The 27,729-nt window shown below is 35.9% G+C and overlaps 2 protein-coding genes across 2 annotated transcripts; one reads left to right on the top strand and one right to left on the bottom strand.

The window, feature by feature from the left end:
- Window positions 1-1,228: 1,228 nt before the first annotated feature.
- si:ch73-173p19.2 (V-type proton ATPase 116 kDa subunit a1) lies at window positions 1,229-11,291 on the top strand. Its single transcript, XM_043226758.1, has 20 exons — window positions 1,229-1,345; window positions 1,760-1,838; window positions 2,035-2,132; window positions 2,248-2,376; window positions 2,895-3,016; window positions 3,228-3,354; window positions 3,719-3,801; window positions 4,399-4,492; window positions 4,616-4,828; window positions 5,121-5,271; window positions 6,125-6,258; window positions 6,337-6,497; window positions 6,586-6,679; window positions 7,107-7,225; window positions 7,801-8,008; window positions 8,096-8,203; window positions 9,132-9,209; window positions 9,338-9,455; window positions 10,348-10,519; window positions 10,798-11,291. Exons 1-20 carry the CDS (start codon window positions 1,229-1,231, stop codon window positions 10,883-10,885), a joined length of 2,493 nt encoding a protein of 830 aa, XP_043082693.1. The 3' UTR covers window positions 10,886-11,291.
- Window positions 11,292-11,401: 110 nt separating this feature from the next.
- si:ch73-173p19.1 lies at window positions 11,402-27,310 on the bottom strand. Its single transcript, XM_043226757.1, has 17 exons — window positions 27,161-27,310; window positions 25,803-25,909; window positions 25,467-25,600; window positions 25,090-25,250; window positions 22,125-22,283; window positions 21,569-22,028; window positions 20,526-20,627; window positions 18,460-18,550; window positions 17,782-17,999; window positions 17,453-17,695; window positions 16,648-16,746; window positions 16,351-16,544; window positions 15,317-15,491; window positions 15,028-15,184; window positions 14,153-14,306; window positions 13,311-13,422; window positions 11,402-13,232 (listed from the first exon to the last, which is right to left on the bottom strand). The coding sequence occupies exons 1-17, from the start codon at window positions 27,173-27,175 to the stop codon at window positions 13,033-13,035; spliced, it is 2,781 nt and encodes a 926-aa protein (XP_043082692.1). The 5' UTR covers window positions 27,176-27,310; the 3' UTR covers window positions 11,402-13,032.
- Window positions 27,311-27,729: the final 419 nt, after the last annotated feature.

Below are 27,729 nucleotides of genomic sequence, written 5' to 3'. Positions count from 1 at the left end.
GCAGTCATGTGACGCTCGAGGGGTCACGTGACGCCTCCTGAGGTCCTCCGGTATACTTTTTAATTTCAAATTAAGATTAGTTTTATGATGCGTGAACTAGCCTACTTTGGTGGGAAAATCAAATATCAAAAAGAAAGTCCGTTTTAATAATTTGATTACATTTTGAAATTAAATAAGACTTTACTGTGTTTTTTTTTACTTTTAAATAGTAGTCCTGCTGCAAGTGAATTAATTTTTAAAAATTTGTAAAAATTCAATTCATAAAAATCGCTGGTTAATTATTTAAAATGTTTAATAACAGTAGCCTAATATATTTAGCCAATAATGTATAGGTTATAGTAATATATTAGCCTATTTAGTAGCATACTATATCATTTTTATTGCAAAAAGAAACAATATTTTTTAATGACAAAAGTATTCATTTCACAAAAGTAGAATGCAAACAAAGTACTGAAGTTCAAAACACCAACGCTGGGTTTTTAACAGCAACCTGTCATATTTATTGGTTTGGTTATTAAAAATTCAGCCTTCGATATGAGGGGCCAAGAAGACATTTCCAGCATCCCAGGGTACATGTACACTTTGCAGGGTGCCTGTCAGTGTGCCATCATTTATCCTCAGTGCCCGGGGCGCCACAGATACTTCTCCTGTGGACAACAGCACAAAAGGTGAGACAGAAATAAAATTTTAATAAAATTGCAATTATTAATTTATTTATTAACAGAGCATAATGTAAGAATTTTATAACATTACAAAAATTAACAACACACATGCCTGTGTATATATATATCTTCAAACTCGTCATTTTGTTATACTAAGGGAAAGCAGATGAGAGAGAAGGTTATGATATCTGGAGCACGAGAGTCGATACGGCCACTGGCCTGGATATTGTCAATAAGTCAAGCATATTACAAAACTACAGCAGCAACAGCAGTTGTTTCCCAACGCCACCAGTAAATAGTCTCCATATGCGCTGATAGTCGAGGTTAAGGTTATATTTGCTTACTTGAAATTATCAAACTAAATGAAACGTGTGGCGTGCTGCGAGGCTGTTCATCATAATTTGGTCTGGATGGCCCAGCTGCACTAGCGGTGTCAATATTGATCCCGAGGCCACACGAGAACACTATTGATCTCACAGACAGACATTTAATAGACTGACTTACAAAAACCAGACAAGCGTTGCTGCTTCTGCTGCTGCTGCTTCTGTTCCTCCAAACTTTCCAGAATGAGTTCTTTATTTCGTAGCGAGGAGATGTGTCTCGTGCAGCTGTTTTTTCAAACTGAATCGGCTCACAATTGCATCAATGAACTCGGGCGTCTTGGATTAGTTCAGTTTAAAGATGTGAGTAACTGTACTGCTTTGTGTGTGTGTGTGTGTGTGTGTGTTTTTGGAAGTCACTGCTTTCAGCTGTTTATGTGGTCGCTGTGGCAGTTTTAAGTAACCTTACGGCATATGTTGATTTTTAAATGAAGACTGCTTGTAGCAGGGCGCACACTTTCAAGTGCGCACTAGTGCAAACTCTCACTCTTCGGCTCATACTAAGCACTCACTGTCACTGAATTTGATTTCTTGAATCAATCAACGCATAACACTGCAGAGCCAGAAAAACAATGTCTACGTGATTACTGTACATATTTAAATGAATAAGGTAGTCATTCAAGGCCTTCACATATCTAAGATAAACCAAAACTATCCAAATTCTGCCTTTATATGTTAGATTTCCTCTATGCATTCGACTTTTTTTTTATCTTACAGCTGAATCCCGGTGTGACGGCATTTCAAAGGCGATTTGTGAAGGAAGTGAAGAAATGTGAAGAAATGGAGAGAATTCTGAGTAAGACAGTCAAATGAATTAATAAATGAATTAATGAGTAAGCAAAGAAAGAAAAAAGAAAAAGGCACGTACAGAAAAAAATCCACTCTAGGCAGCTAAGTCACAAAAATGCATGAAGCCACACACACTTAATATCTTCCTTTAAAGACAGTTGTAGACCTAATATTGGTTTCTGTTTCAATTCGACATCATTTAGGGTATCTTCAGAAGGAGATGGTGAAATCTAACATTGGTATTGTTGCAACAAAGAAGAAGGAGATGGTTCCCTGTGCCAGAGATGTTCTGGAGCTTGAGGTGACACCAGCACTTGACCGGATAAACCCATTTTCTCTTACTCTGCGTGAATGCGGTTTAACAGACAAACATATATTCAGAAAGCCACCGTGACTTAATGCTTTCAAATCTTTAGTCCACATTTGAGAAGTTGGAGCAGGAGCTGCGAGAAATCAACCGAAACCATGCCACGCTCAGACAGAACCTCATCGAGCTGACGGACATCGACTCTCTCCTGAGGATGACCGAAGATTTCTTCGAAGAGGTCGAGATCTTGAGATGAATTTGAGTTCATTTTCATTTCAAATATATATTATTAGTATCGAAGACTGTGGGGACTTTGTTAGTATGCATTAATATTTTCAATGAGCTTTGTTATATATTTACATTTAAATGTTTTTTTTTTGTCTTTTTAAAAATTTCTACTGTGCTAAATTGTATTGTTATTTCTGTTTTGTACTTGTATTTCTGTGCGTTTAGTTTGTCGAGCATTTATATTTTATTTGACCAATTACCAAAAATGATTTTCAAATGTTTTAATTTCAGTTTGCATCAATAACAAAACTGAACGTACTTTATCTCTAAACATAATTCACTCCAAGCTGTTCTCAGTTAAACTGAGCGATTTCAAGTGAAGTTTCCTCAAAAGTAACAAAACAAAACAGTGATTTACTTGCCATAATATCGTTCCAAACTGAAAGGAATTGTCCGTAAACCTATTTGCATGCACTGAAAGTGTATAGTTGATCTATTAAGTTGGCTTTGTTCTTGCTTGAGTACCAGGCCGAGTCGCTGCTAACCTGCTCAGAGCTTCCCTCTGAAGACTCGGTGTCTATGACTGTCTCGTCACACATAACCAGCCGTAGAAACAGCAACTCCAGCACCTCTGGAGCTCTCCATCTGAGGTACTTTTTTCCCACTGACAATTAAAACCGTTAATTAAGCGTTTACTGATGCATTATTAAAACCGCACCAACCAACTAACATGATCATGAACATTAACAAATATTAAGAAACAGTGCAATAAATGCATTGGCCATTGCTTGTTCGTGTTAGTCGATGCATTAACCGATGTGTTTCTAAAGTGTTTCTAAGATTTTACAATCGGATTTGAAGCTTTATTGCAGGTGTAATCAAACAAGAAAGGTTTCCGGCTTTTGAAAAGGTTCTTTGGCGCCTTTTTCATGGAAATTTTGTTCTTCGGCATGCAGAAATACAGGCCACCGAGGAGCTCCAAGCCGTGGTGAGAACATCCTACACCTATACCTAGTTTTTTTGACGTTCTTTTAACATGATTTGTCAATGTATAACACTTCTGCAACATACATATTTCCATTCTGCATACAGTAACATCATAACTACTTATACCACAATCCAGTACCCATAGATTTCTGTGCTATTGAATATTTAAAGGGATCGATATGGACTAGCTTGCTATCAGACCGTCAGTACACACCACACATGCTTCCATTGCTTGTTTGAAATGGACATTAATCCATTTGATATAGATTTTTTTTATTTAGGACGGATAGGGGAAGCTAATGTAGAGTTGACTCTGTTTTAAGATTATCAAAAAAATGGCCAGTAAACATGTTTCTTTTAAACAGAGGGGAGCTGTGAAGAAGGATGTGTTCATTATATTTGTCCAGGGAGAACATGTGCGAGAAAAGATCAGAAAAGTGTGTGAAGGGTGAGAGAATGTTTATTATATTTGATTTTATTTCACAAATGAAAAAAGACTTGTAGCAACACTAATTTATATTTTATATTACATTTATATTTTATATTTTACACAAATACTAACATTATTGGCATATTTAAACGAACCATATAAAAAAATCATCTTTTATTTTGCAACATTTTACTTTGAAAGTACTTTTATATATTTTTTAAAATGCGTGTTTATGATGTTGATGAAACCAATTAAATAGATAAATAAATAAACAAGCATTATAGGCATTTAAATAATTAAAATTATTATTTTTGCACATATTTGGACATTTGCGTTAATGATCAATTCTTGAAAAATTAAAGTGGCGTACCAGATGAAATGGACATGGGGTCTTTCAATTAGAAAACAAAAAAATGCCAAACAAAATAATTCCATAAAATGTTAGTTGATTGATTAATGTCTTTCGTGCTGAGTTTCTATTTGTAATTTTTCATGACAATGTTTCGTATTGTATTTTCAGAACACTCTAGTAGCTACAATCACGTAATCACAAATGCGATATTATTTGATGGCCTTTTTGCACTGGATGGATTTGACTTTCTACAATCCCTAAAGGTTTCGTGCCAGCTTGTACTCGTGCCCCAAAACTCTTTTCGAGCGCAAACAAATGAGCAACAACGTAATGTCACAAATGGAAGATCTTCGAATGGTTAGTCGCTTTACTGATTAGTTTCTGAATTGCAAGTATCTTTACGAAAGTGCTGACTTGAGAGAATCGATATTCATGAATACAGGAAATATCTCTTTTTTTGTGTCCACATTTGTTGTGAAGATCTTGAGAAGAACCGAAGAGTATCGCGCCGGGGTCTTGACCCGAGCGGCGGAGCATGTCCAGGAGTGGGCCGGTAAAGTGAAGAAGATGAAGGCCATCTACTACACCCTCAACCTCTGCAACATAGACATCACACAGAAGCTGATCGTGGCAGAGATCTGGTGTCCTGTGTCAGATCTCGCTTTAGTTCAGAACGCCCTGATTAAGGGATCTGTAAGTATGTTCACGTACTTCAAAGAATAAATATTCTGCAAACCATGACCAGCATATGTGACCCAGGGCAAGACCCAACCATAAGGGAAATTGAGTTTTTACTAAATAATAAATAGTCATAAACAAGCTTTCCGTTGATGTATGTTTGTTAGGATAGGACAGTATCTAGCTGTGTGTGCAAAACATCTTTGTACTTCGTATCGAAAAATCGACCATTTTGACCCATGCAATGTATGTTTGGCTATTGCTTCAAGACGGGTTTTGTATAAAATAAATGTTCTTGTGTGTTTAGGAGCAGAGTGGTTCCAGTGTGACTCCAGTACTGAATCGCATCCAAACCCAGCAAACTCCACCCACCTTCAACAGAACCAACACATTTACCGAGGGATTCCAGGCTATTATTGACGCCTATGGGGTCGGTACCTATCAGGAAATCAATCCAGGTGATTCACTGTATAACGTAATATAATCATTCCGCTGCCACGGGTGTTTGAACACAGCTTTAATTGAATGAAAACATCCTGCAGAGTTTAAAGTGCACCGTATAAAAACGCATTGTTGTTGACATCAGCTTTAAAAGCTCACGAACGCTGCTTTAAATGAGATCGACCGATAGATTTCAACAAAAACCACAGATAGTGTTGCGCAAAGGAGGGGTTTGGATAAATGAGTTGTTAAATATATCGTTTGGGGGCCTTTGAGCAAATAATGTTAAAATAAATGCATATTTTAAGAAAATAAAAGTTTTGATTTCGCATGCATGTCAACCTGTTGTTGGGGGGACTCTTAAAACCAAAATATTAACCTTTCATAACCCATAGTAGATGCACTTTAATTTAAATTAATGGTTTACTTTATTTTACTTATTCTATTAAGTAACTTTGTAACTACATGTCAACTAATTCTCTACTGTAACTACAGCACATGTCTAACTCTCCGAGTAGACTGTTAGGGTAGGTTTAGGGTTAGGGTTAAGTTGACATGCACTTGCTAAGTTTCTGATAGTCAGTATGTGATGTTGTGGACCAATCAAAATACAGCGTTAGAAGTAATTAAGCGCACAGACTACTAATACTCTAATGACTGCTAGTTAAAGCAAAGTAAAGTTACTTACTGTCAGAAGAATCTTAAGTGGACAATCAAAAAAAAGTGTACATTTAATAATAATAATGTATATTTAAAATGTTACAGTTTATATATGAAGAGTCTGGGTCAAAAATGAGATACTGAGTGATTGCTCTCCGCATATAATTAATAACTGTGCTGTTAATGTGCTGGCTACATTTATTTTCTCAGCTCCATACACTATAGTAACCTTCCCCTTCCTGTTCGCGGTGATGTTTGGAGATTGCGGTCATGGGCTGCTGATGACGCTGTTTGCAGTCTGGCTCATTTCACAGGCCGAATCGCTACGAAAGCTGAAAAACGAGGTACCGAATGGCGTTAAAGGATAACCAGACCACTTTAACCACGTCTTCTGCAGTCTTTAGTCACCTTTCTCCTCTCAGCTCACAGACGTGGTCGTCGGAGGACGTTATATTGTCCTGCTCATGGGAATGTTCTCCATATACACTGGCCTGATTTACAACGACTGCTTCTCCAAGTCCTTCAACATCTTCGGCTCTTCCTGGCGCGTTCGGCCCATGTTTCAGCCCCACGGCCCTTGGCGGTATGTGCGTCACGCTGGACGCTTGCGGGTTATAAAGCGGCAGCTCCCTCGTTTCCGCTCTGACAGGTTTTTTTTGTCTTCATGTCAGAAACGAAACGCTGCGTGAGCATCATCATCTCCAGCTGAACCCGTTCGTGGCAGGAGTTTATTCCGGGAACCCGTACGTGTTTGGAATCGACCCGGTCAGTGAGCGTAAAAAAAAAAGTTTCTCTGGTCATTTTTATGTAGGCTCATATTTAAGTTTAGCGTCGTCTTGTTATTTTCTGACCTGCATCTGCGTGATTTTGTCTTGTCTACAATGATTCGAGTTTGAATAGAATTGTCTTATTGAGTTTCATTCACTAGGTGGCAGGATTTAGATGTTCTGATTCTGCGCATTAAATTTCACGGCATGTGCAAGGGATAGCAAGTGAAATAATAAATATAAATAAGTATGTGTAAATATAATTATAATTAAAATATATTTTCAAATCTATCCCTGTGACCAAAGCTGAATTTCATAACTACTATGCTCATTTTCTGCTTACCTTAATTATTCCAAAATTCGTAGATATGTTGTTTTTGAATGACGATTTTGAAGCGGTGATTTGATTTACATTTCTGTTTTAGATATGGAATATAGCATCAAACAAGCTGTCCTTTCTAAACTCCTTCAAGATGAAGATGTCGGTCATGCTGGGAGTCAGTCATATGCTTTTTGGACTCACCCTGAGTTTGGTCAACTTTGCGTGGGTATTTTCACTCTGCCGTCGAACGATTAATCGCATCCAAAATATACAAAACAAAACTTAAAAGAAAAGTTTTTGTTCACATAATATATGCGCGTACTGTCTATATTTATTATGTATATATAAATACATACATACAGCATAATATTTACATGTATATATTAAAATTCATATAATTTATATTCATAATTTATATTATATAATTATATTACATTTATAAAAGTAAATTTTTCTTAAAAAAATAAAAATAAATATATATATATATATATATATATATATATATATATATATATACAGTACACACACATATATTACTTAGTGGTATTATTATGATTATTATTATTATTATTATTATAAAATTTCTGTGATATTTGGTCTGTATTTTGCTTCACAGTACATTTTGAATGCATGCATGTTTGATGTGTTTTATTACATATATAACGTGCTGTAGAAATAAATTTGCTTATTAAAAGGTAGTATCTCTTCACAAAGTCCAGATAAATAATGCTTCATATCATTCCTTATGCTGATGTGTCATCACTGTTCAGAAATCTCTTTTTCATTTCCTTTAACAGACATTTCCGAAAGTTCCAGGACGTTGTCCTTCAGTTTGTTCCGCAGCTGATCTTCATGCTATCTCTCTTCGGATACCTGATCTTCCTCATCCTCTATAAATGGTGCATCACTCTACGTTCTGAATCGGCTCCCAGCATTCTCCTGCTCTTCATCAACATGATGCTGTTTGATTACCAGTCTGAGTACAAGCTGCTTTACGCAGGACAGGTTTGGATCCGCGCTCCTCTGAAAGCAGTTGGCATGTCTGAAGTTTTCAGAGTTACAGATCGTGACTGACGCTGTGATGCTCCGCAGAAAGGGGTTCAGATCTTCTTGGTTGTGACGGCTATGCTCATGGTTCCTGTGCTTCTTCTGGTCAAGCCCTTCCTCATCTACAGGACCCGCATGAAAACCAGACGCCAGGTGAGCAGAGCAGAGCAAGACTGTCCCGGGAACAGTTAATAGTCGTTTCGAACAGGGTTAACTGAAAGTAAAACCTAACAAAAATCTTGCCATTTGAAAAAAAAGCAAAAAAAAGGCCTTTAAATTAACTAAAAAAAAAAAAAAAAAAAAAAAAAAAAAAATATATATATATATATATATATATATATATATATATATATATATATATATATATATATATATATATATATATATATATATATATATATATAATTTTATTGTCAGCTAATTGCCAAGGAACTATTTCTAATGTTCATTTAGGGATTTAGTTAATTTAGTACAAAATAACTAAAACTGAAATAAATAATAAAAATGGTAAAAATGCACAAAATATCCTCAACTAACTAAATTATAATGAAATCAATAATATAAAAAGTTCAGTCAAAATATATTCAAAAACTTAAATAGTTTATCGATATTAAAATGGATCTTAGTTCAACATGTAAATGTATGTTTATTATTAATTCATAAAAAATCTTTCATAAAAAAACAGTAAATTTGTATAAACACGTGGCCCTCCTATACAGTAAAATGAACAAAACGTTATTAGTTATATAAGTAATAATAATTAAAAAAAAGACTTTGTTGTGTATATGATTTACAAATATTTCAATATAATAAATTTGGGCAAAGCACATAAATAGCCATTAAATTCAATTGTGTGAACTAATATTAAATTGAAGATTTACATATACATTTACATATATACTATGATCTATATTTATTGATTTACTTTTTTAAACGACACATTTCAGTAATGCAAAATGTAGAATAAATCTTTTTTTTAGAGTTATATTTTTGGCACCATATTTAGAATGTGAATAGTGTATAAAAAAAGTGAAATACATTTGCGTCTGCCATTATTTAAGTATTTGTGGTCTCTGCACAGGTGTTTGGAAACAATCTGAACGATCAGCATGAAACAGACACGCGCTCCTCCATCTCACAGCATCAGAAAGATGAGATGGTAATGAGATAAGTCTTTCAATGTCGCTGAATACTGTCACGTAATATCTTACAACAAAACATAATCTTTTTTTTTTTTTACAATATTGTCTGTACAGTAAGTGTTCTGTGCATCTGTTTCTTGTCCAGACGAGTATGGGAGATGTCTTTGTGTATCAAGCCATCCACACGATCGAGTTCTGCCTGGGCTGCATCTCCAACACGGCCTCGTATCTTCGGCTCTGGGCGCTCAGTCTGGCTCACGCAGGTTTGTGCTGTCTTTATTACGCACGTTCTTTGCGTTTCTGAGCGACTGATTGTAGCAATGCAGTGATTTATGGGTAAATAAGGGTGTGCGGTTTATTAGGATGAAAGATCAAGAACACCAGAGCATGCTGTGTTTTTTTTTCTTGCATGGTTATTTTTAACATCTTAACTTAAGGGAATAAATAGATGGGTGTTTTAATGTTCAGCATTCATTTGATTAAAAAGATTAAGACTGTCATGAAAGAAATAAGTGGGAGTGTGTGTGTATATATATATATGTGTGTGTATATATATATTATATATATATATATATATATATATATATATATATATATATATATATATATATATATATATATATATATATATATATGTGTATATATATATATATATATATATATATATATATATATATATATATGTATATATATATATATATATATATATATATATATATATATATATAATTTCTTTTGGTGGTCATACATCACCTATATAAGACATTTATAATGTTAATTGTAAAATATGAGTTTTATATAAATGCTTTTTTAAAACTTTCTATTCCGATACATTTTCATACGCTTTATGGGCCAGTGAACATGGATATATAATATAGGTTCACATCAAAATATCAGTATTATTATAATCTTATACTCACCCTCATATAATTTCAAATACTGTATGATTTTTCTTTGCACTACAGAACACACACATGTACATTTTTCAATGGTTCAAGTTCATCAAATCATCATTCTCTTCAAACAACGTCATTACCAATGTTGTATAGAAAAGAAAATCTATTGCAATCCACGGAAGAAAGAAACAATGCAGTGGTTAGTGACAGAATGTGCTGGCGCTTTAAGAAACACAGTGAAAGTGTCTCTGGTCTGCAGAGCTGTCGGAGGTGCTTTGGAGGATGGTTCTTCAGGTGGGTCTGAAGATCTCCTCTGGTACGGGTTCACTCGTGCTCGTGTTGCTGTTTGCTGCTTTTTCCGTTCTCACCGTGGCTATTCTTCTGGTTATGGAGGGCCTGTCTGCGTTTCTGCACGCTTTGCGACTACACTGGTAAGAACGACACACGATTCATGATTGTTTTAACCAAGTTATTAGATTTATCGTGCGTATGACAACCTTGCACCTTACAGTTGTAAGCTGCCTGTCAGTGAACGTGTTTACATATATCTGGCCCAAAGGTCTATCGTCTCTGTACTCGAAGCGTGTCCAGATTTAGCACTAATGGCGTGTACTGTTGTTCTGTTTACAAAGCATGTTTAAATATTATACAAAAAGCGATATGGATGTAGTTAAAGCTGCGTTTTTATGTGCTTTGTGTTTGTTTTCAGGGTTGAATTTCAGAACAAGTTTTATGAGGGATCCGGCTACAAGTTCACACCCTTGTCCTTCGACAACCTGTTAAAAACACAGCAGTAACGGTTTTCTTGTAGTTGTTACTGTAAATATGCGAAGCTTACAAACGCGTGTATGAAAACATAACCAAAATTTTTTCATCAATTTAACTACTGAAAATTTGCAAGGTAAAGATGAGCTCGTTTCTTCATCGGAACAGATTTGGAGAAATGCAGCTTTAGGTCACCTGCTCACCAACGGATCGAATGGGTGCCGTCAGAATGAGAGCTGATAAAAACATCATAATTAATTCAACACGCAGGCATTTTTGCACTTCACAAGATGAATTTGTGAGGGATTACTGTTTGGGCTCTCATTCTGACGGCACCCATTCACATTTCATTGGCGAGCAAGTTATGCAACGCCGCATTTCTCCAAATCCGACTCTCCACTGAAGTAACTTTTATTATACATTTAAGTAGGCTTACTTGGTGCTAATGTAAAATATTTATTATTTCTTATTCATCATTTTATGAAACACAGCTAATCTATAAACACGAATCATAAAAGGTAAAAAAAAGCGATGAAAAGACACAAGCAACCATTGCAAAATGTAGCTTTTATTAACGTTGTAAACCTAAAGTATAAAATAGTTTTAGACCATCCTAGTTAACTGCAAAATAAACTGTACAAAGGTGGAGCGGACTGAATGAATTTACTGTACAACATGCATCTAATACGAGCGGTGTCATACTTTACACATTAAAGAGGTGGAGTTTGTGAATATGTGTTAGTAGGCTCAAAAGAAATAGTTCACCCAAAAATTGGAATTCATTTATTCACCCTCAAGTAGTTATAAACCTGTATGAATTTCTTTGCTTTGGGTCACCATTGACTTCCATAGTAGAAATGAAAAATACTATGGAAGTCAATGGTGACCCAAAACAGCCTGGAAACACACTTTTATCAATTTGTAGATTCGGAACTACTTGAGGATAAGCAAATGATGACAGAATTAAAGCTTTTAATGAGTTGTTTAATGAGTGTGTTTACCTGCACAGATGTTACAATTTCGAACACATTAAACGGCATTCAGCGGGTTAACGGTTACATACTTATTTTGGGGTCGTGGGAACATACACACTGAAAACTCGTGACATTTTAAATAAAGGTGAAAAAGACGCCACCGTGCTCACGATGCCACACTGACTAGCTCCTGAGTTCTGAATGTAAAAAAACAGGTTTTTGTGTCTCATTTTAATTCAGACCGGACAACTGTTGGCAACAAGAATGCGTTTGACAGTTTCAACAAACCTTTGCGTCAGATCAAGACAGAACAGCACCGTGCATTCGAGGTATGTTTGGAATTTAGATGGTTTTTTTTTTTGCTTTTTTTTCCTCCCCAGATACGATTGAAATCTTCACGATTTTGTATTTTAAATGTTATTGCATTCAAACGCTTAAAGGTACGACACTAACGCATACAGAAACAGTCGAACGCCAACGTGATGATGTTCTTCGTTTGTTTGGTATTTCGCGTTTCGGAACTTTTTTGTATCTTATGAAAAAAAAAAAATCACGCAAGTTAAGGACAGATGCACGTTAGTAAACCTGGATCCGGTTAATGCCAGTAAATCTAATTTAAAAGATATACTAATATACTCGCATCCAACATGAATGCACATGTAGGAGTAAAACGTCTGCTAGATTCGGTAACATGCCAGTAAAACAACACTGGCTTCATTAAACGAAATGCCAACTTCCAATCCACTTCAGTTAATCATTCAGATGCATTTATCCAAAATAGATCCACGTAAAAACCATGTGTCATTCTTCAACACCCATTATTTAAAATAAAAATAGCATGTTCATGCACAAATCCTTAATACACAATGTAAAAGATTCGAATACTTCTACATCTGTCATGCAAACTGTTGATTATCAGTATTTGAGCATCGTTTTTTTTTTTTTGTACGCGAGTCGTAAGTATTTTTAAATGCTATTTAATTTGACTAAAAATGCAAAATGCCCACGGAAAATATAAATTCGAAGTGTGCATATTCATGGCACGTTTCAAGTCGGGTTAGGTACGTTCATTACGCCGCTTAACCGCGTTCGAAAAACGTATTTCAACTTGATTGTCGAACCCAAGATTGTAGTGCTACTTATGGGAAAAAAAGGAAGCTCTGAATAATCTGCCCTCTGAGAAACAGCTGAAGGGTAGCAAACGTCTAGGGTCGCGTGGAGTTGTTGGCGTTATCGTCGTCGTCGTCGTCGGACTGCTGGTCTGGAGGAATGGCGCGGGTATGGCTGGCTCGTACGCTGGTCAGGTGAGGGCAGGCCGAGATCAGGTTAGCAATGCCGACGAGAGTTACGCCCGTGCCGTCCAGGTTCACCTGACTCAGCTGCATACGACACAGGAACTTCAGACCTGAGGAGTACAATTCATTATACTCGATGTTTCTATACTAGAAAGTGATCGTGGAGAGAATAAGGCTGCACAACGTACCGTGATCTGTGATTCTGGTTCTGCTGAGGTTGAGTTTCAGCAGCTGTGGACAGTGAACCAGACCTCGTCTGATCACCGTGTCTCCCACCTGTGTACTGGCCAAACCCATCACCTACAAAACACACACCACAAATATATATATATATATATATATATATATATATATATATATATATATATATATATATATATATAATATACTAGGTTAATAAAAATGTTACAATTTTATTCATGTGATGCAAAAAAACTGATAAAATCATGTGACATTGAAGACTGATATAATGATACTTACAATTCTAAAGTATCATTATATCAGTCTTCAATGGTCACATGGTTCTTCAGAAATCATTCTATTATGCTGATGTTTTTTTTATTTCCTAAGTAGAGTTCAAAAGAAAAGGCGTTTATTTTAGTACTGTCTAACTATTAATTGTGAATAATTGCATCCAAAATAAAGGTTTTTGTTTGTACTGTGTATATTTATTATGCATGTATAAAAACACACAGAGCATATATTTAGAAAATATTTACATTTATTTGTGTATATATTTATATTAATATAACATCATATGTAATACCATATGTAAATATTTTTATATATAATTTATATAATATAATATTATTTATTTTCTTAAATACATAAATACATGCATGTGCCTGTATGCACATTTCTACAATTTAATTACAATATATATATATATATACATTAGAAATACATTTGTTATACAAAAGATAATTTTTTTCTGAAATATATACATGCATGTGTATGCATTTATACATAAATAATAAATTACACACACACATATATATTATGCAAAAAATATATATATCCTCTACTGTACCTGCAGATGTGGTAATTGTGTGATCAGGGCTGCGACGCCTCTGCTGGTGACGGCTGTACGGTCGAGACACAGCTCCTGGAGCTCTTTTAGACTAATCAGTCCCTGCAGCCCGCTGTCACTCACCTGAGTGTTGCTAAGAGACAGCTTCTTCAGCCTATCAGGTAAAAAGGGGCGGGACATTACCATCTTTAGTAAAAGCAAAAGATTTCTGATTAACGTTGAGAAACGAATGAATTAACGAAACAGAAAAAACGAAAAGCATAACAACAGCATAAGCGAAAAACTGCAAGAAAATGCAAATATTAATTTCTATAAAGAAGTATAACACAACAATAACTTAATATTGCAAGATAAACACATTTTACTGGTATCGGATTTGTGCGTTTCATCTCTGAACATATAAAACAAATTTAATGAAAAACAAAAATCACTAGTTGAGTGCGACTGAGTCTTGTTTGTGGCTCACATTTGCACAATAGATTGTTACACATAAATCAGGGTTCCCACAATTTCTGACCAAAGAATTTCCATTATTTCCATGTCTTTTCCAGCTGTTACTAACGACTGGACAAGAAATGTTAAAGCTCATTTTATAAACGGGTAAATCCCGGCTAAAGAAAGTGCTGAGCTTGATTACATTTGATTCATTTCCAGAAATTTTCGAAATTATTTCCAGGTTTTTCTTGACCGTGGGAAACCTGAAAAAAATACATATATATACTACAACAACAACAACCGTCTCCAAGTAACTCTAAGTAAGCCTATTCCAGTATTACAAGATTTGCACGGTTTGCATTACCCCACATTAAACCAGAACAGCAGCTCCTTTTCTCATGTGATTTGCTGCCTGGACATTTTTGGGCCTAAAGCTGTACCTGGTCATGCTGGCAAGCTGGGTAATGCCGTGGTCAGTGAGCTGAGTGTAGTCCGTCAGGTCGAGCTCTAAGAGTAAAGTCTGTCTGGAGAGAAACACAAGCCCGCTGTCCGTCACAGAGTGTCTGCCAGGCAGGGTGAGCTGGGTCAGCCTCAGGCCTGCGTGGAGAAAACACACAGTGCAGCAAATGCTTCACTAAACAGGATCGAATAACGTTTATGCACGCATGAAATATTTTCAAAAATGATGCATAAATAGCCCCGAATGCAAACAGATCTGTTCGGCTGCACCTGAAATAATCTCCAGCGTGTGGTTTCCGTCGGCGACCGGAATGCCGGCCAGGCTGAGAGCTGATAGGCTGGGGTGGGTTGCTAGGCACTGGAGAGTATTTTCTCGTACTCCTGTGCCGTCTAGGTGAAGCGTCTGCAGGTTTCGGAGCTCTGCGAGTGCGGACACGTCACTCACCTCAAGGCAAAAGGAGACAAAAGTTAAGTAAATATAGGGGAAACGAATAGCGAATTCCATTGAGCCTTTCTCTCATCGTGCGAAAGGAACAGTCGTTACAAACAAGCTCTGTAACGGCTTTGTGATGTTGAGATTGAGCAAGATAATAATAGTTTTTTCAAGGGACAAATGCAGTTTACTGTTCACAAGGATGCATTAAATCGATCAAAAGTGACAGTGAAGACTTATTATTTCGCAATAGATTTCCATTTCAAACTACTGCTGTTCTTTATATTCTCAAAAACAATAATAAAACAATTATATATCAGTTTCCACACACACACACAAAAAGTCAGCATATTAAAATGATTTCTGAAAGATCATGTGACACTGAAGACTGGAGTAATCCATCACAGGATTACATTACATTTTAAAGTAGATTAAAATAGAATAATGCTAATAATTTGTAATAATATTTCACAATATTGCTGTATTTTTTAGCAAATAAACGTTGCCTCTGTGAGCTTAAGAGGCTTCCAAAAACATTTGAAACTCTTGCCAACCTCATTCTTTTGAAAAAAAATGGATTTAGGATTTTTTGTTGTTGTTAGCCTTTTTTTTTGTCCATTCATGACATGCAAAACTAAAACAAACTGTGGTATTGAACCCACAACCTTAAAAAAAAACATTCTATTTAAAAATATATAAATATACTTTTTTTCTAAATGAAAGGTTTGCATTTTAAAAATAAATAAAATATAACATATAAGTGTATTTGAATTAGTACGTGATACGTCAGTAAATATGTTAATGGATTGAGGTACACTTAGTATCAAATAAATGTATTTTAAAATCAATTAACACAAGTGTATGTCTATACCTTGGTGTGTTTAATACTGAGCATTCGCAGCTGTGGTACACATGTGGGCAGCACTATCAGTGTGCTCTCTGTGATGGCCGTCTGATTGAGACTGAGCTGACACAGCGCAGAAGAACCCGACTGCAGATACATCAGCAGACCCGCATCGCTTACTTTGGTCTGGTCCAGAGCCAGGAACGTCAGGCTGCGCAGCCCTGAGATCACACACACACACACACACACACACACAAACAGATGAGGCAGTTGCGCGTGGCGCTAACCTCTTATGGATGCTGCAGCGAGTGGTTTCTGTCTCACCTGCGATATGCTGCAAACAGCTGTCGGTTAGTTTGCTACAAGACGACAGATTGAGATGCTGCAGTTTTGAGAGGTTGGACAGAACCGAAAGACCTGCATCTGCACAAATTAAACAGGAAACAATTAACAGCTTTATAAATAATCTTACAAAGCAAATTACAGCGAAACTAATTACATTTATGCCATTACCTTAATTAAAAAAATCCCTTAAACAAAATATGCATTATTAATTAATAAAATAATTAAATATTAACAATAATAATAAAGTAATTATGTTATTATTTATTATATAGCTCTGACATGTTTAATGTGCAATATTATTTGTAATATATTTTACATTATAAAATATGTAATATTAATATATTAACATACAAGGTTAAATAATAATAATGATTATTATTAATAAAAATGTAGTACAAATTAAAATTTTTATTCAATATTTAATTTTTTGCAATAAATATTTCTTGTTTATCATTTCTTGTGTATTTTGATTTAATATTATTTTTAATATATTAATATTACATATAAAAATATTTAACAATAATAACATTGTCAACTGATTATACTGAATTATTATTATTGCTATTATATTTAAATTGATTATTAATATTAATAAAAGATTTACTGAAAATAAATACTAATTATTTTTATTATTTATTATATACCTATGACTTTTTCTATATTACAAATGAAATGAAATGAAAATTTTGGGCTAAAATCTAAAAGTCTTAAGGGATCTAAAAAAATATTGGGGGATGTATATTTATTTATTCATATACTGTAAAAACATCTCAATATTGCAGACCTGTGATGAGTGGAGAGTTGACGAAGCTGAGATGTTTGAGACAGGAAAACGCCCTCAGTTGCCGCAGCAGCTCGTTAGTGGTGTACGGGTAGCAGTTTAGGACAAACTTCTGCAGCGGGCAGCCGAAGAACAGCTCGAGTGTCCTCGGGCGGAGGAGACGTTCGCGTGCCATATGAGCCAACAGGAGTTCGGCCAACTCCGGAGTCAAACACGCCAGGCTGCTGCTGTACTGCATGCTGGGAGCTGAGAGAGCAAGACTACGTTTAATGGCTTTTCTTAAGCACTCACGTGACTGGATGTGACAGCATGCTTCATGGTTTGTTTCTGACCTGTCATGAGGGAGACGGTGGCCCTGGTGGCCATCGAGCAGAGAGAGGGCACTCGGGGGGTCTTGAAGGCTTTTTTAAGGGGCGAGGGATGCCCGTGTGGTGACTGCTGCTCGTCGTGATGAGCGGCTCGCTGTAAACGCTCGACCGCCGCTTGACCCGCGGCTCCACGCAACGCTCGGCCTTCCTCAGGGTCTGCCGGCTCATCTGGCTCCGCCTCCCTTCAACACACAACCTATCACAGTCACTTAAAGCGACAGTACACTCAAAAACGTCAACTCATTTACTATTATTACAAAAAAAAAGTATGCTTTTAACAACATGAGGGTGAATATATCAAGACTGAAATTTAACTTTTGGGTGAACTATCCCTTTAAAGGGTTACTCCACACCAAAACGACAAGTTTGTCATTAATCAGTTAACCCCCATGTCATCCCAAACACCTAAATGCTTTGTTTGTCTGTTCGTTTAACTGTCCCAGAGAGAAACAGAGGACACGAAATGCTGAATAAAGTTGTTATTTGTATTTTCTTTGCATTCAAAAAGTATTCTCATAGCTTCATAAAATACAGGTTGCACCACTGATGGCAGATGGATGTTCATCTCTTGTAAGTTTATTGAGCTCTTACTGCTCACCCCTTTAATTTCTCACCGTTCAGGCCCTTTAGAAATCATGCTACCTGAGTCTGTTGCCCTGCTCCGGCCAGTGATGTCTCGTCTCCAGTCCCGCTCTTGCCCTGTTCTCCAGGAAAAAGGGCAACCGTGGCAGTCCTGTCAGAGAGAGAGAGAGACAACATAAATTAATTGTATAAAGAATTCAGATTTTTATACATTTATTAGATTTTCTACCTTCAATCCAGTCATCCAGATTACTGAATAAGGTTTTTTGAAAATCATTATTATAGAGACTAGACAAAAAGAGACGTTTCTAGCAGATATATGAGTATTTAAGATATTAATATATTAGATATAAAGTACATTTTTTTTGTATGCTCCATTTAATGGCACATTAAATTGATCCAAAGTGACAATAAAAACATAAAACTGTTACTTTACATATACATATACACATATATATATATATATATATATATATATCTCTATATCATGCTGTCATGCATTAAAATTTTGTTCATCAAAGAATTAAAAAAAAATGTATCCCCACAATTATTAAGCAATTCATAAAAAAGAAAAGAAAGAAGAAAATTCCCTTATATTTCCAGGATTTTCATGACTGAAGATATACATCTTAAAAAAATAAGACATTTTACAGAGCAACTGACAACCATTTACTTTTTACGATTTACTAATTAAAGCTAAACTGCACTTTGCTACTACCAAATTAACCAAGCATTCAATTACACGGCCCCAATATCAAAACAGTCGCACTGGCACTAACTGCATATTAGGCTAATTACCGTATATTAACATGTTCACAGGCCTGCCTGCTCAACCAATCCAGCTGCAGTCAATGTCTCTGGTGTGCAAACTAACATACGGTCGTCCTCAAAGCATCTTAAAACATCTTGTCCGAAGCTGTCAGCTGCTTTCTCTCTCAGCGTGTCTAAAATCCCCCGGAAAAAGCCTACAGGTAGAACAGATGCAGCTCGAGCACACGACTCTCTTGCTAGTTGCGAGTTTTATCATTTGAAAGAGGTGAATGGGTTTTTCCTTATAACCGGATCTAAACTAGGACAAGTAAGGTCATTAACCTCTTACCCAATATGGAGTTTCTCACACTTTGGTCACTCGCTAAAGACCCAACGCAGGGTTAATGTGATTCAGACCGACCTGAGCACAGCAGTCCAAAGGCAGAGCGTCGTTATCGTTTAAAATCAATAATCTACGTTATAAGATCGGTTACATCGCAGAGAACACAAAACATTTCCCTAATGTTAGCTTTAATGTTCTGGGAATGTTTTATCTATAGTTCAGAACAACCAAAAACTAACCTTCACGGAACATTCTGGGAACCAAAACTGGGATGAGACTGCGTCTACATGATTAAAACAGCAACTAATCTATTTTTTAATCGAGTATGTAGTTCCATTTATTTCACGAACAAAGCTTTTGCAGAATCATGAACAGTCACCTCCGGCTAGAAGCAATAACGTTGCAGTTCTTGAATGTTTCGAAAGATTCTCTGTGATTAAAGACCTTGAGGAAATGTTGGCACACTGTCCATTCATTACCGTTCCGGTCCTCTTTTATGAGATTATGGCCTTTTCTGATTCAGTGAAGTCTACAAGCAGCGCACGTGGCTTTTTAGTCGGTTCCAGGCTTGCAGATATCACCATCTTCTGTTTACAGTCTCATCAGGAACTCCCTTTGATCGTGATGAGAACTCCTTGTTTTATCTTGGACGGTTTTTGGAGTTTCATTCAGATCAGAGGTCGTTGTAATCAAGGCAGTTCTAATTATTGTGTTAATTGTGATGGTTTAATTAGAAATTACACATATTTTATTTATTAATAATGCAAGCATCACTGTTATTAAGCTTAAGCACTCAACTCATCTAAAACATGAATAGTACTTCAAAAACCATGACATTTTTTTGAGGGAATCACTCAATATTTTTGTCTGGTAAGAAATATCTCATAGTTTTACAGAAGAACAAGGAGGTACCTTACCCATAGCTTGACTTTAGACCCTTTTTACCTGAGTAATCATCTAGAAAGCATCCAGAACGCCCTATAAACCACATAACAACGTCTTAAATGTAGTGTAAAAGTTAAATGTTATATACCGTTAAGATGAAATGGAGGTGCAACCTCTTCTTCGGGTTGCTCCTCGTTTTCCAAATGTTCTTCATTTTCTGCATCGCCTTGCACCAGTTTATGGCCTCGTCCTGTCAGAAGAAAATGTGCAATTAGACAATATCAGTTGCACTGAAGTAAGGTTTTTGAAGAGCAGGGTAATTGTTAACTAAAACTATTGAAAACATTTGTATTACTTCAGGTTGAGCTCAAGTAAAAAAAAACAACAAAAATATTAGATGAAATAAAACAATGGACTGAAACCTGATATAAAAATAAACTATAACTAAAACAAAACAAATCACTTAAATGTTAAAAATAAGTAACATTTCATGATTTTTTATAATTAACTAAAACTAAAAAATTTTTGTTACTTCAGGTAAAGCTAAAAATAAAATAAAATACAATAAAAATATTAGATGAAATAATGTTATAACTAAATGTGATATATAAAATAAATGAATAAATAAACTCAAATTCAAGAAGCTAAAAATAAAATATAAATATTAGATGAAAAACGTAAATTAGAATTTAATAAATACAAAATAATTAAAAACTAAATGAATAAAAAATTAATTATAAAATAAACTATTTTAATTAGCAAATACTTAGTAATATATAATTAATTTTTTTTTTTAAATAATCCATATTTAAAAAAATTAACTAATAGAAATTCCAAATCCACATAAAATTACTACAAATTATACAGAAAACTGAAAATAAATAAATAAAAGTTAAAAAAGTGCTGCATTCTTGACATCAAAACCTAATAGACTAATTTGCCTTATATTCATTCCTTCAGGATTTTCCTATGGGTTTTTAAGTAGTTTTTATATATATATATATATATATATATATATATATATTTGTGTGTGTGTGTTAAATACAAATTGACGACACTTAGACTTTTTGCAGTCACAGCTGAAGCACTAAAAAATATTATGGAAAAAAATTAATAACTAGAAAATGAGTATAAAGACAATACTATAATAACTGTGTAGTGCACTTACAAATTAGTCAAAGCAAATCTTACCCCAGTAATGAGAGGGTCCTGAGAGCGGAGGTCCGACCCCAGGAATCCCAGCGTACCCCACTGCCTCCTCCCACAGCTGATGGGGCAGAGGTGGAGGCACCTCCAGTTCCTCTAAAGCGCCGGCCTCCACCTGGGGTTGCTCGTTTGGTGGCAGCACCGGCTCTTCCTGTGGCTCCGCCTCCACCTGACCTTCAACGACCAATAGGGATGCTGGACTGGGCGGGTCCTGAGGCGTCTCAGGGGGCGTGGTCTGTATGCAAAGTGCAGCGTTGGGAGTCAGTCCCAGAGACCTGAGGGAGCACGTCAGTTCAGCTTCCCCAAAGCGCTTTCGAGGAAATCCTTGCAGGAGGGAAAAAGCAGGTAGTGAAGGGTGGCGGCCCGCAATGTATTGGACGACGTGACTTAAGGGAGTGTCTGCAGGAAATCTCTCGCGCATTGATTCCCCAGAGGGAAGACGAATCTATGGCACAAACAAAACAAACAGGTTTGACATCATGTGAAATAATGTCAACAGAGGTTGTTAGAAAGCAGGGGAGAAGCAGATGGGATCTCGCACCATGAGGATGCAGTGGTTGTCCAAACTGGTTTCCACACGTCCGCCCAGCCTCTGTCCCTGTCCACTTGATGGAGACGTCTCGGCCGTGGCTTCACTTTGGGCCTTCTCCTGCTGACTGCGCCGGTCCTCCGCTATCCTCTTTAATACCAACTCACGCTCCTGATCAAAGGACAAATCATTACTACACTGAAAACCAAAAATTATCTTAAGTATGAAACTGTGACAGCTGATGGAGCACAAACACAGACCGTACTAAAAAGAGGATGAAAAAAAAAAAAAAAAAAAAGTCTTTCATGTCTGAAAGATTGCTTTCACATTGTGACTTCTTTAGGGCACAATACACATCTATTATAATAATAATAATAATAAAAAAAAAAAAAAAAAATATTATATATATATATATATTTTTATTACAATATATAGTATTATTATATATATATATATATATATATATATATATATATATATATATATATTTTATTAAATTATTATTATAATATATAGTATTATATATATATATATACAGACGTGGACAAAATTGTTGGTACCCTTTGGTCAATGAAAGAAAAACTCACAATGGTCACAGAAATAACTTTAATCTGACAAAAGTAATAATAAATAAAATTCTATAAATGTTAACCAATGAAAGTCAGACATTGTTTTTCAACCATGCTTCAACAGAATTATTAAAAAAATAAACTCATGAAACAGACCTGACAAAAATGATGGTACCCCTAACTTAATATTTTGTTGCGCAACCTTTTGAGGCAATCACTGCAATCAAACGCTTCCTGTAACTGTCAATGAGACTTCTGCACCTCTCAGCAGGTATTTTGGCCCACTCCTCATGAGCAAACTGCTCCAGTTGTGTCCGGTTTGAAGGGTGCCTTTTCCAGACTGCATGTTTCAGCTCCTTCCAAAGATGCTCAATAGGATTGAGGTCAGGGCTCATAGAAGGCCACTTTACAATAGTCCAATTTTTCCTCTTAGCCATTCTTGGGTGTTTTTAGCGGTGTGTTTTGGGTCATTGTCCTGTTGCAAGACCCATGACCTGCGACTGAGACCAAGCTTTCTGACACTGGCTAGTACATTTCTCTCTAGAATTCCTTGATAGTCTTGAGATTTCATTGTACCCTGCACAGATTCAAGACACCCTGTGCCAGACGCAGCAAAGCAGCCCCAGAACATAACAGAGCCTCCTCCATGTTTCACAGTAGGGACAGTGTTCTTTTCTTGATATGCTTCATTTTTTCGTCTGTGAACATACAGCTGATGTGCCTTGGCAAAAACTACGATTTTTGTCTCATCTGTCCACAGGACATTCTCCAAGAAGCTTTGTGGCTTGTCAACATGTAGTTTGGCATATTCCAGTCTTGCTTTTTTATGATTCGTTTTCAACAATGGTGTCCTCCTTGGTCGCGTCTCCCATGTAGTCCACTTTGGCTCAAACAACGACGGATGGTGCGATCTGACACTGATGTTCCTTGAGCATGAAGTTCACCTTGAATCTCTTTAGAAGTCTTTCTAGGCTCTTTTGTTACCATTCGGATTATCCGTCTCTTAGATTTGTCATCAATTTTCCTCCTGCGGCCACGTCCAGGGAGGTTGGCTACAGTCCCATGGATCTTAAACTTCTGAATAATATGTGCAACTGTAGTCACAGGAACATCTAGTTGCTTGGAGATGGTCTTATAGCCTTTACCTTTAACATGCTTGTCTATAATTTTCTTTCTGATCTCTTGAGACAACTCTTTCCTTTGCTTCCTCTGGTCCATGTCGAGTGTGGTACACACCATATCACCAAACAACACAGTGATTACCTGGAGCCATATATATAGGCCCAATGGCTGATTACAAGGTTGTAGACACCTGTGATGCTAATTAGTGGACACACCTTGAATTAACATGTCCCTTTGGTCACATTATTTTCAGTGTTTTCTAGGGTACCATCATTTTGTCCATGCCTGTTTCGTGAGTTTATTTTTTTAAATAATTCTGTTGAAGCATGGTTGAAAAACAATGTCTGACTTTCATTGGTTAACATTTATAGAATTTTTATTTATTATTACTTTTGTCAGATAACAGTTATTTCTGTGACCATTGTGACTTTTTCTTTCATTGACCAAAGGGTACCAACAATTTTGTCCACGTCTGTATATATATATATATATATATATATATATATATATATATATATATATATATTTTTTATTATTATAATATATAGTATTATATATATATATATATAAATGTATTCTTTCTCTTTTAGCTATGTGATTATATGTGTGTGTGTGTGAGTGTGTGTGTGTGAACATGACAAACATATATTAAATATTAAAACAAGAAAATACTAAATAAATTTAAAAAATATAATGCGACCAAATCTGACCAAATTAACATTAACAAAACTATACAAGTAATATATCATTTACATTTATCATTATACAACTTAAACAAATGAAATCATTTTTGTTAATTCAAGTAAAAAAAAAAATCTCTAAACTAAAACTAATAAGACATTAATAAATACAAGTAAACAAATAAAAATATTAAAACTAATTAAACTAAATAAATAAAAACTACACAGAACTAAACCTGAAATAATTTGTTTTTAATTTTATTACAACTTAAATATCAAGAGCCATCACATTTATTAAATTATGTTTTAAAGTATTTTTCCACTCCCCTTCTATATAGCATATTTTATTTTCTTAAAAAAAAAAAAAAAAAAAAAAATCAACCATAATGTTTTTGAAAATAATTAATTTAAAAATAATTACAATATTTTAATCAAGCTTTTTAAACAGCTATTGGTCAACAGTTTTGTTGTAATTAAAAGAACAGATTTTATGTTCCAAAGCAGTAATCACGTAATGACACGAGCATGAGGAGATGCACTCTTTAGTGAACCAACCCTTGCTTATGGAGCTTTCTTGTAAAAACACAAACCCTTCCACTGATTCACCTGTTTCTTCTGTCTCCTTTCCGCCCGCGCCTCTTGAGCCACTTTCTGCCTCTGCTGCTCGTGGAAATTACTCTTATCCTGCTTGATCCGTGTTTCCAGGGGTGGGTGCTCTTTTGCCGTCGGAGCGTTCCCCGAAGGAGGTGCCAAGACCAGCGAAGGACCTAAAACCAGAAAATGCATTGCGTAACACTTCAGAATCCAGTATTAACATCCTGCTAATGATCTGCAGCGCACAATCATGTGACCCGTGAATCACACGCTGGTTTATTTTGTACAGCAAATCACATTTTCCTTCCCAGAGGAACGTTAACGCTCTTGTGAAAGAAATCGGTTTATGTCATGCAAACGGGTAAATTAACAAACTGCGCCGTTTGTACCTGTTGCTTCGGACTTTGAGTTGCTCTCGGAGCAGAGGGCGTCTTTGGGAGGGTTGAACGCAGAAAACACCGTCTCTAAAGGACCTGAAGGCTGCTTGACTAGTTTATGCCGGGGACTCCCACCCTGCAAAAGCCTTCAGATCAAAAGTGAGAATAAAGAGAGGGATGGTGCTTAATAAGCAAACACAATGCCGTTTACTGAGAATTTCAGTATTTCCTTAATCCACTGAATGTAACCAGACAGGTCTATGACTAGCCTACTCTTTTACGTAACTGGTCACACATTTATAAACGTATAAAGCTTGTTTTATTATTTTCATGCATGAACACATTTACCATTCAGCCGCTTCTGGAACGGAGAAGAATCCGGCCTGCATTGCTGCCTGTATCTGATCCTCACTGAAGCCCATCTCAGTCAGAGTACTGATGAACCCCCCTATGGTCTAGACAACACCACAAAAACCTGAGATCCAGTGCAAAGGCATACCACATCATTTAATACAACACATACTACTTTACGATTTTTTTGGTGATATTATTCCCATACTTCCATACTGGATAAAATGACTTTACTATCTTTATAAAAAAAAGTTTCAAAAACCTGTAACAATAAAGAATGAGTAGGTGTGTTGATGCTTTGTGCTATGTATAATACAAATATACATTTAAAGTATGTATGTACTGTATTTATGTACATACGGTACCATTGTATCATAACATCACTACAGTATTGCTTCACAAGGGTGGAATGTGCCAAACCCAGCGGCCTGCTTTAATGCAGTCATTTGTATTTACATGCATTTGGCAGATGCTTTAATCCAGAGAAAACTGAAATAAGTTAATGTGTGTATTTCATTTATAACACATCTCTAAGTAAAAGATGCACATGGGATCAGCGCGAACAAAAGGCTGTAAAATAAGGTCAAAAGATGACAACACAAGCACAGAACAAACACGAGCATGTCACAAGATCACAGCATTGATCATGCACACTTTACTAATGCTGTCATCACAGATTTCACATGACATCACAGTGGACTTTACCTTGATACAGTTCGGTTTCTTTTTCTGTTCATAAATTCTTATGGGATGCCATTTTTTCATACAAGTGCAATATTTGCAAAAGCCGTTATCCCTTATAGATAAGAGCATGCATTAACTCACATCTACTTATGATTCATTTCCTTTTTTTCTTTTCCAATCTAGCCATGCTGCCCAGTGCAAGTAGGGCACTCAAAACACTTAAAAAGGTGAATAGTTTATATTATTTGATTGCCTCTGATGCCATATATATATATATATATATATATATATATATATATATATATATATATATATATATATATATAAAACACCGTGCATATATATTCATACATGCATATATATGACACCGCAATGCAATGAACGTACATGCATCTCACATTGTTTGCAATGAAGATATTCAAGGGGCTTTCCTTCTGACTTAGGCCTACTGTGCATTTCCTTGTAATCTTAAAGAGTTACGATAACAATGCCTGAATAACTGAAAGCTTCACGAGGCAATAATAAAAGGTTGTGCATTATGCCGGACCACAGAAACTTAATGTACTTGTCACTGTTTATCATGTTTTATCCATGTCGGCAAGCTAATATAGCAATGCAATAAGCTTTATACAAAACATTATGGCTAATTGTGGCTAACCATGATCGCTTACCGCTTTAGAGTCCATCACTGTATTTAATATCCTCAAAAATGCTGGATATATGGGTTTGTTGTCACTTTGCAGAAGATGTTTATTGATTGTCCGCACAGTAGAATGGTGACCGCCTACGTCACGGGTTCTGTTCCGTCCGGACTGTTTGCTCGACGCTGATTGGATGACGGGCAGCTGGAAACGCCCCTTAAGGACCGTCAATCACAGCTAGTCCGGATGTATTTAAAGGAGCAGGCGCCTCGCTTCCCAGCGAAGTTCATAAACATTTACTAAAGCTGTCGTTTCAGACGGTCGCTTAACGAAACACAATTATCGTTTCTGTACCAAATCAGCTAACTCCTTCTGCTGTGGGTTTTGTTTTATTTTTGTGATGCAATAAGTGTTGTCGGCCGGCAGATGTCATATTTGGTCAATAAGGTCATGTCTGAAACAAAAGGTATAGAACTAAAAGAAGCATAATATAACAAATGTTTTCCCCCCTCTTCTCAAACAAATGGCTAGTGAAAGAGGCGCTTAATATTTAGAAATGTCAACCAAGGACGTCAAACTTAATTTTACACGAACCACTT

This window comes from Puntigrus tetrazona, chromosome 24 (assembly GCF_018831695.1).
Source record: "Puntigrus tetrazona isolate hp1 chromosome 24, ASM1883169v1, whole genome shotgun sequence".
Lineage (NCBI taxonomy): Eukaryota > Metazoa > Chordata > Actinopteri > Cypriniformes > Cyprinidae > Puntigrus > Puntigrus tetrazona.
Note: the sequence above shows the minus strand (reverse complement) of the source record. Positions and strands in the feature narration are given on the sequence as shown.

What these genes read in the sequence shown, in the direction of transcription:
- si:ch73-173p19.1 (XM_043226757.1), bottom strand. An exon ending in GTTCCAGAAGCGGCTGAATG is followed by an intron (nt 25,601 to 25,802) that starts GTAAATGTGTTC and finishes TTTGATCTGAAG; the next exon opens with GCTTTTGCAGGGTGGGAGTC. An exon ending in CACAATTACCACATCTGCAG is followed by an intron (nt 13,423 to 14,152) that starts GTACAGTAGAGG and finishes TGTGTTTTGTAG; the next exon opens with GTGATGGGTTTGGCCAGTAC.
- si:ch73-173p19.2 (XM_043226758.1), top strand. Translation starts at nt 1,229, where the DNA reads ATGAGTTCTTTATTTCGTAGCGAGGAGATGTGTCTCGTGCAGCTGTTT. An exon ending in CCGAGGAGCTCCAAGCCGTG is followed by an intron (nt 3,355 to 3,718) that starts GTGAGAACATCC and finishes TCTTTTAAACAG; the next exon opens with AGGGGAGCTGTGAAGAAGGA. An exon ending in CTATCAGGAAATCAATCCAG is followed by an intron (nt 5,272 to 6,124) that starts GTGATTCACTGT and finishes TTATTTTCTCAG; the next exon opens with CTCCATACACTATAGTAACC.